The 9,596-nt window shown below is 34.5% G+C and overlaps 1 protein-coding gene across 1 annotated transcript; it reads left to right on the plus strand.

Moving 5' to 3' along the window:
* Positions 1 to 671: 671 nt before the first annotated feature.
* lg15h1orf127 (linkage group 15 C1orf127 homolog) lies at positions 672 to 8,296 on the plus strand. The gene is made up of 11 exons (XM_058410210.1): positions 672 to 1,230; positions 1,362 to 1,447; positions 1,661 to 1,762; positions 2,116 to 2,240; positions 2,377 to 2,520; positions 2,615 to 2,653; positions 3,181 to 3,318; positions 4,549 to 4,633; positions 5,381 to 5,577; positions 5,853 to 5,976; positions 6,915 to 8,296. The coding sequence occupies exons 1-11, from the start codon at positions 1,193 to 1,195 to the stop codon at positions 7,565 to 7,567; spliced, it is 1,731 nt and encodes a 576-aa protein (XP_058266193.1). The 5' UTR covers positions 672 to 1,192; the 3' UTR covers positions 7,568 to 8,296.
* The last annotated feature ends 1,300 nt before the right edge of the window (positions 8,297 to 9,596 follow it).

Consider the following 9,596-nt stretch of genomic DNA (forward strand, 5'->3'; position numbering starts at 1 on the left):
AGCACAGAATTGGGTAGTCCTATCACATTTAAACGCGGATGAACCGGCATGCGTTCAGGGATAAGCGCCGGGGTTTGGTGAGGAGGGTGTTAATACGGCTCCTGTTTTCATTATGGAAAACATTATGATGAGTTTTTTTGTTAAAGTACAAACAATATTTAGTAGATGTAGTGAATATACTCTTTACAAACAGCACATAAATCACACCGTCCGTTAGCCAGAGCTGATAAATAAGGAATAACACACAGCGGGGTTTGCCGTTCATAGGAAAATAACTAACGACTGAAACAATAATGATCTAGAAACCTGCCAAAAAACCCAAAGCTACTGTTTTAGATCTTACTGTCACAAAGTACTGACATCAGAGACTCCTTCCATAGGCATTCAATATAAATCTCCTCACTATGAATTTCCCTTTGGGATGAATAAAGTATCTATCTATCTATCTATCTATCTATCTATCTATCTATCTATCTATCTATCTATCTATCTATCTATCTATCTATCTATCTATCTATCTATCTATCTATCTATCTATCTATCTATCTATCTATCTATCTATCTATCTATCTATCTATCTATCTATCTATCTATCTATCTATCTATCTATCTATCTATCTATCTATCTATCTATCTATCTATCTATCTATCTATCTATCTATCTATCTATCTATCTATCGATCGATCGATCGATCGATCGATCGATCGATCGAAGCTTTAACATATCTTTCTTAGTTAAAATGTCTTTTTTAATATGGAGTATGTTGGATTAGGTTAAGTGCCCCGAAGTACCCATGAAACAGTTGTTACAATAAAGATAACTTGCGACAAGAAGTGTATTAATACAAACCCAATTATAGAATTCTAATGATCATTAACTGACTAATCGAGTCAGCAGTAGAAAATCCAATTGCATGGTATAATCAAATTCTGAGTTTGATATGAAAGCTGTTTGTTAAACCGAAAGTTTACAATGCAGAAATGTGTGGATGTCAAAATACTCCAAGCTAACAAAAGACACAACACATTGTCCTTGCTTTCTACCTAACCACTTTGTACCTCAGCCTGTGATGTTGTTTTATGGTGCACCTTGCGCTAAGTTGTGATTTTTAGTAGACAAACACAGGTGATGCTTTCGTTTATAAGCCCTTTATAAGCCCTACTAGCAGTGTCAGGCACAGATGCGTCAGCCATGGCCCTGATACACCTCAGGATGTTCATCATTTTCTTGTAAGTATGAATTTCTACTGCAGTGTCCTACTAAGAAATACACTGAAAACATCTATGTAGACATGATAAATGAAACTATAGACCTATGGGATTGCTTCTTCTGTCTTTTTTTTTTTTTTTTTACCATGCAGGTATTTTGTGTTTCCTATACTTTATGGTGGTGTTTTGCGAGTGCAGAACAGAGATTGGATGGGAAATCTACCTGCTAAATTCATCGGTAATTCTCAGTGAAGTGCTTTCCATTTAGGCTGCATCCATTACAGACATTCCAGACCTTTGTTATCTGATACAGTGCAGTGCTTGACAGTGCAGAGGAAACAATATATATATATATATATATTTTTAAGAAAAATGTAGTGTTCATTCACAAGCATAGTACCACACAAACATAAATCTTTCTTTCTTATTTCGTTTTTACGCAATTGTTTAGAGGGAGACGTGGAGTGCTTTTCTGAATACATGGAACTGTGGATCCACAGAATGAGAACTGAAGGGTTGAGACTTTGGCTTTCAGCAATGCTGAGGATTCAAGGTGAGATAGATGTACAGCACAAAGGTTGTTTCAGTCACAAGGGTGCTAGCCTGCTACCATAATCAAACAAGAAGAAAGATTATTTGGAAAAAATATAACCATTTTATGGCAGAGAACACAATTTTCGGTAGAATAGAATAGAATAGGATAGAAAGCTTTTATAGTCTATGTATATTTCTGCATAAAATGAAATTTGAAAGTTTTTTTTATTAACAATACAGTAGAAAAAAGTTACTGAAGAAAAACATAGAGGCTGAAAATGTAAATGTAAATTCTCAGTGAAGAATTAGGCAACATGATTAATATGATGGTTGCATTAGAGCATTTCAAGAAATGCATCTATTTATTTTTAGTCAATCTTGGGTCACTGGAGATCTTAAATCATCAGCTGTCAGCATGTGGCTTTGGTCTGCATAAAGATGCTGACAGGAACTACATCTTCAGAGTTATGTACAGCGGATGCTTTGTGCAACAAGAGGTAAAGCCCACTTCAACCAAATCTTTATTACTATAGCACACACAATTGTTTAGTCATAGTTTAACCTAATTACAAGTACAGCGTTCTTCACTACGTTCATGTTTAATTACAGAACTTTTAATGCGTCTCTTTTCAGCATGGCCATTACGTGATGGTATTGAACTTGATAAAGAGAATAAGCCGCTTTGGAGGCAGGACCCATAATTATGTAATGAAATGTCCTGTAGTTCCAGCGCCACCCAACACCGAACATATTCACTGTGACCCTGATTTCATCCAGGTAGAGTTTAGGTAGAAGCTCTGATTTGTGAACGTCAGAAGAAAACTACATTTGAATGGTCCACTCAATCATTTATATTATTTTATATTCAAAGGTTGCCAGAGAGATCCCAGTGGACAGTTGGAACAATGAGGTAATGTTGGCTAAATGATTTGTATGTTTGGTTATAATGTGTCGGTTATATTACAGATATAATACTTGTGATGTGCTGTTATAGGGATGTGGTAGCTTAGTGGTTAAGGCATTGGAGAAGCTTGTGAGTTTGAATCCCAGGTCAACCAAGCTGCCACTGCTGGGCCCTTGAACAAGGCCCTTAACCCTCAACTGCTCAGTTGTATAAAATGAGATAAAAATGTAAGTCGCTTTGGATAAGAGCGTCTGCTAAATGCTAGAAATGTAAATAAGAGCCTTGTCTTGATATTAATAAGACAAACCACTGCACTAAGAGATGAAAAACGTACAGCTTTATCTCTGACTGCTACGAAGCATTGACACTGGAGACTCCTTTCTCACCTTATCTGATTTGTGGAGCATCCTTCATACAAGTATAGGTGTATAGGTGGTTACTAATCAATCAGAATTAAGCTGTGTGGTGTAAAATAAAATAAAGTGTTTGGTAAATGTGTTAAAGAAGCTAATATATTGTATCTTTCCTTTCAGCTCAGATGGTCTCTTGCCTTGAGAGGGAGTGTGGTAGTGGCGCTGGAAGATGCCAGTCTCATTCAAGTAAATGTCGACGTTCAGAAACCGCTCATTACTGTTCAAGGCAGGAGGAATACAGTTCTCAGTCCTGTGGAGGTGAGATCAGGTGTAATTGTGTTTTCTTTAACTTTCTGGCATTTTTCTATACCACATCTTCGTCACACTACAACGCTCTTAGAACTCTAGCTGTGTAACCCTGAGTTATGGATAATGTTATTGGTTAATGTTCAAGATGCTGTCATTTGGCTGTAGATGAAAAATAGACAATGCAGAATTGTAGTGAAAAATAGAAAAGCAAATGAGAAAGCACATTTTCTGTCAAAAGCATTTAAAACCCAGCTTTCCAGCACAATGTCATGTGCCTACATGTGACTCTCAGATAATTGGTTGGACATGCCTATACTACATATACTTCAAGAGTAATACACAATAAATATGTTTCACACTGTTTTTTCAGTATTGTTGGTACTGCTATCTAACTATCTAGCAACACAGGGCCTCCATTAGCCTGGATTAGTTCATCCTTACTCCTTACTTTGTTACGAGACAACACAAGCCAAGCAAAATGTGAAAAAATGTGAAGCAGACTGGGTTTTTTCACTATTGGTCAATCAAGTGGACCACAAAATGAATAAATGTTTGTTTATTGTTTGTAGTGTTCACATGCATCATCAATCTGATTGGTAGTTTGTTAAGAATTTTATTTCTCTTTTACTCTTTCTACTTTTTTTTATTTTTTTATAAAGTTTACAAAGTTTTTTATAAACTATAAATTATATTAGAGGCTGTCTGGATACTCATTCTTTGTTGTGGGTGACGTAATTGGTCACCTGACCAGCGTTATAAATGTGTTATAAGTGTTATAAATGTGTTATAGTGCAAACAAAAATACCATATTCATACATGTAATATTCAGTATTGTTTATAAGTTTTTACTGCCACAGAAATATTAATATCTGAATAGTAATAAATGTCTATATTAATGACTATAAATATATATGACAATATTACTAATAAAAAAAAGTTAATTGTTTTAATACATTTTCAAAATGTAGCAAAATTATTGACTCATATAGCTTAGAAATATGTGGGATTAGATATGAACATTATATTTAGACAGTGATTTATTCGACATATACTATTTTGTCTTTTCTGCCATCTTGTGGCCATAAGGATGTATGATCTATACTGTATGTTTTAAGCATTATGTGTTTAGAAGGAACGTTATTCATTTTGTGGTTTCACGTCTACATTGTTGAAATCAACATTTGTCTTATAACATTAACATTTGCCTTATAACCTCTTTGCCTCCTAACATTTTTTTAGGTTCTACAGACTGAGGGCCAGTTCTTACCTCTTAAGCTGGTCAGTGGACAATATGCTTATAGTATGGAAGCCACTTGTCCAAATGGTGTGTAAAGCTCATATCATTACTCACATATCCATATATATATATATATATATATATATATAATTCAATTCATTTTTTTTGTATAGCACTTTTAACAATGGACATTGTCTCAAAGCAGCTTTACCGAACATAAGAATTATAGAACAAAAAGTTCATGATTATTATTACACAGAAAAAGATTAGACTTAGATTTAAATGTATTTGTATTTATTTCTAATGAGCAAGTCTGTGGCAAGGAAACAGTCCTTTAAATGGTAAGAGGAAGAAACCTTAAGAGGAAGCAGACTCAAAAGGGAACCTACCAGAGAGTGTGATTATAAATGATTATAAACACTGGAGAGTGTGAATTACCATAAATACTAGAGACTGTGATTATGAATAATGTCCTTTCTACAGTCAGTTGGAGTTATGTAACCAGGAGCTCCTAACCAACTCATAAATTAGCTTATCTGAGTTCCTTATAGATTTAACAATAACTCCTCCAAGCCGAAGCCTTCAAATGCTCAACGATGGAGATACACATATTATTTATATATAGAAATTAAACTTTTATCAATATAAACTATGATATAATAAATGTAATATAAAACTTCTAACACAGTGCAATATATTGTAATACAATCTCTTTTCTGCCATCATGTGGCCATTTGGAGTTCTGATCTCTTTTCTGGACAATATGCCTACAGCATGGAAATTACTTATCTATATCATATACATGTATGTATGTATGTTAATTTGTTAATTTAGTGATTCAGCACTCATCTGAGGACACAGTGCTGCACATTTACAAACGGCGCATGGGACTGACTAAGAGAGGAGGCTATGACAACGAGACCCTGTCAATCAGCAGTGTATCAATAAACCAGACTGACACGTTTACCTGGTCTGAGACCACCAGCTTTGTGAAGCTCATTGTTCCCACTGCACTTATTCAAAAGACAAAGGTGAACCAACTTGCATTCCTCAAATATATATATATATATATATATATATATATATATATATATATATATATATATATATATATATATTGCATTATATTATATATATATTATATTATATATATATATTATATATATGCATTATATTATATATATTGCATATATTGCAACTTGCATTCCTCAAATATATATATATATATTCCTCAAATATATATTGTTACACAATTATCAGTTTGTGCTTTTTACTATCATTTAGATATTTTTTTTTTAAATTGCAGAAATGTGCTGACAAGGACTCTGAGGATCTCCTGCAGTCATTCTTCAGAGTAGATGTTGTGCTCACTTTTAAAGAGACAAATTACAGGATGCTCTGGACGATGGAAAACACGTCACCATGCTCAAGTGAGTATATGTAGCACCGAATTTATTTTTTAAATCATTAAACAAAGTGTTTAGACTCGAACTGTATATAGAACGTCAAATAAATGTAAAAATCGTTAACATAAGTAATCATTTGAGAGCTGCAGCACCAAGCTACGAAGCTGGCTGGGAGTTCATTTACCTTTTTTTAAAGCTGAGAGGCTTCAGAAAATATGCCATTTCCAGTAAAGGAACATAACAAGCATCAATGCACACTTGTTTTTGCGGTGCATTGTGGGATTTCTTTTTAAAGAAGCGAATGATCCATTGCACTGGAAGGATTTTAGGACTGAGTCAGCCCTTAAAATGATTGACTCCCCTTTCAGTGCCCTGACTGCTGAATTAGGAAGCTGACTGAGACGCACCCATCATCATGCACATCGTCTTGTAATCTGCTAACTAGCTGAGCCTTGTCTCTGGCTGCATTTACTTCTACATCTCCGAGTCTAGCATTTGCTGTTACTTCTATCTTTGATTTCTCATTAATATGACTTTGAATATCGATGAACAATGTAGGAAAATACACTCTTTTGTTCTTAGGGTTTAACCACGAAACCAGCCTGTTATCCCTTATAACAGCTATTGTCACTGTGCTGGTAATGTCCCCTTGTGATATCAGGGTGGTAGGCATCACTAACACCTCACAAGGAATAACAATAATACAGCACCAACCCAGAGATTAGCACCAGAATCATTAAACACATCACACATATTTCATTAAAAACATAATTAAGATGTTTCGAGGCGGTGTTGTCTTTTAATACTAAAAAAACTGTTAATGCTAATTAGGAACATGAAGAGTTAGACCTTGACATTATACTCCTGCTTGTTTTAATGAGTGGAAGCTGATTTTATGGCTTCCCCTCTGCCGGAACTCCTGGACACACTCTGACTAACACAATGATCTGTATTTGTTTTAGATTATCACATTCCTTCAGTGACGATTCATCCATCAGTAACACCTAAATCTACTGCTGCATTTACCACATTAAACTCCACAATCCTCAATTCAGTCACGGAAGAGCCACTGATTTCTTCCAGCATGGAGCCACAGACAACATCCTGGTCCACTGAAAAAGGGTTTAGCAAGACTAGCATGGATTTTCAACCTACTAGTGTACATGGAGTGGTTTCAGGATTTCCAGACAGTGCTACACATGATGCGGACAGAACTACCTCATTCAAGGGAGATACTAGTACTGACATTCCTGGGAATCTTGTTTTAACAACATCTCTTAGCAAGGGATCAGGTACAACACGGGTTAGTTTATCCAATTCTTCATTTAATCCCCACCCTGAACAATTTACAGACTCGCCTAATGCTAGAAAAACGACAACAGTTATGCCATACAAACCACCTCTGTCAACCACAAGACCAGTCACAAATAGTGAGATTAGCGAAGCTGTACTTTTTGATACGTCTCACTCTGAGGCTGAAACCAAGTGGAGCCCTGTGACGTTGTCACTTTATTTAGAAAGCGCTAGTACAAATTTAATTCCAGATACAGTCTCAGACATCACTTTAAACTCTCCATCCCTGACACCGTTCCAACGACATCAGCAAAACACTTAAACATCCCTGTCTCCCTTACAACCTGATACTACAGTGCATCCAGCAGTCCTGAATAAGACCACCGTTACTCACACAGGACATAATGGCACATCTGTGCAGCCAGAGAATGTCACATTAGCAAGTACATAGGTCCTAAAAACATGGTAAAGAAGATAAAATCACTACACTTGCACCATTGAACTGGATGACCCTCCAAAAATAAGATTCCTTCCTTCATTCATCACAGCAGCTAATTTACCTACCAACCTACCTTCCTCTGGAAAAAAACATGCAAAACATTGTATTGGTCCCCGGAGCTGTGAGGCACCAACAGACCTGTGCCACTGTGTCACCCTAAATGAAAATCAGCCAAAGACAAAGCAAAACCACAACTCTGATACCTGTCACCACGGAACAATCATAAGATATAATACATCTGCCTCTGGGTAAACGAGTGCAGTGTCTGAATGTTGTCTTTCACAGAAAACAGGATCCTGCAGTGTCATTGTTTCTGCTGCCCCAAGGCATGATATAACAACCATATAGCCTTTTGGCTTTCAATAACTGCCACTTAGATGTAAGATCTACATAGTATGGACTGTTGTTGTATCTACTAAAAAAAAGGAAGTGTTGGAAACATAAAAGTCTCTAATGAGTAGGAATAATGCACATATTCAAAGTTATACACCACAATCTAATATGCAGTCAACTTTCAGTTGATCTGTTTCTTTGTATTGTTTTATGCTATGATGGGGGTTTTAAATAAAGTGAATTATACAAAAATATATTTATATTTATATATTTATAGTAATATATATAAAAATATAAATAAAATACTATATAGTATTTTATTAATATTTTAAAATATTATAATATTGTAAATACATCTAAATATTATTTTATATTATATTATATTATATTATATTATATTATATTATATTATATTATATTATATTATATTATATTATATTATATTATATTATTATTTTGAATGCCTGATTTGAATGCAGAAAGCAAATTTTAAATATATGATTACACATCATTCATTCATTTATGTTGAATATCTTTTCATATCTATCTATCTATCTATCTATCTATCTATCTATCTATCTATCTATCTATCTATCTATCTATCTATGAAATAGTGCAACATATGTATGTTTTAATTAATTTAATTGAATGTAATAAAACAATCAACATGCTAACAAATATTAATTCACAAATTACGACAAAGGGTAAAGAGACAAACATAAATACAATAACATACAACACAAATTGATTTTAATGTATATTTTAAATAATTGGAGGAAAAGCAATACATGTATCAGGAAACATGTCTTTAATACAGTAAAAATAGACATAAATTAGGCCTACAGTTTCTTTCTTTCTTTCTTTCTTTCTTTCTTTCTTTCTTTCTTTCTTTCTTTCTTTCTTTCTTTCTTTCTTACTAAAACTAGCAAAAGTAAAACTGAGAAATCAAATCAGGTATATTTTACAGTTTGGTCATGCTCGTATAAATAGAATATTAAAAAAAAAGATGGTACATAGTGGTAATATATCTTTTGAGCACATCAATGTCAGGAAACATCTTCAAACACATTTGATATTTGCTTAACCAAATTCTGCCACAATCTCCCTGCAGGTCAAACAAGAGTTCAGACACAAAGGGACTCTCGTTTGAAAATGAGGAAATGATTATGTAAATTACAGTGAGGTTTTTTTTTCTACAGGGTTCAGGTATGATAAAACAATTCAACGTGAAATAGGTGGCTGGCCGTTATGCGGTGGCAAGTATATGAATTAGTAGGTAGATGGCGCCATTTTCTACATTTTGTACAGCTAGGCTCGGGGTAGAAACAAGGGGACAGGGCTTCTGTTGCCCTAGAGTTCACTCGGCACCCTCGTGCAGTTCCACCGCTCGAAATCCTTCAGTGTGAGGGAAAAAAGCCTAAAATCCACCAGAAAAAAATACAAAGAAACTGCATATAAGATTAGGATATGGATAAATCACTAAACACTTTATCATTTTATTCATAAATACTTTATTTTT

This window comes from Hemibagrus wyckioides, linkage group LG15 (genome assembly GCF_019097595.1).
Source record: "Hemibagrus wyckioides isolate EC202008001 linkage group LG15, SWU_Hwy_1.0, whole genome shotgun sequence".
Lineage (NCBI taxonomy): Eukaryota > Metazoa > Chordata > Actinopteri > Siluriformes > Bagridae > Hemibagrus > Hemibagrus wyckioides.

Excerpts from the sequence above, each read along its gene's own strand:
- lg15h1orf127 (XM_058410210.1), top strand. The coding sequence starts at position 1,193 with ATGGCCCTGATACACCTCAGGATGTTCATCATTTTCTT. Across the intron at positions 2,654-3,180 it reads TGGACAGTTGGAACAATGAG|CTCAGATGGTCTCTTGCCTT; the intron begins GTAATGTTGGCT and ends CTTTCCTTTCAG. Across the intron at positions 3,319-4,548 it reads CAGTTCTCAGTCCTGTGGAG|GTTCTACAGACTGAGGGCCA; the intron begins GTGAGATCAGGT and ends ACATTTTTTTAG.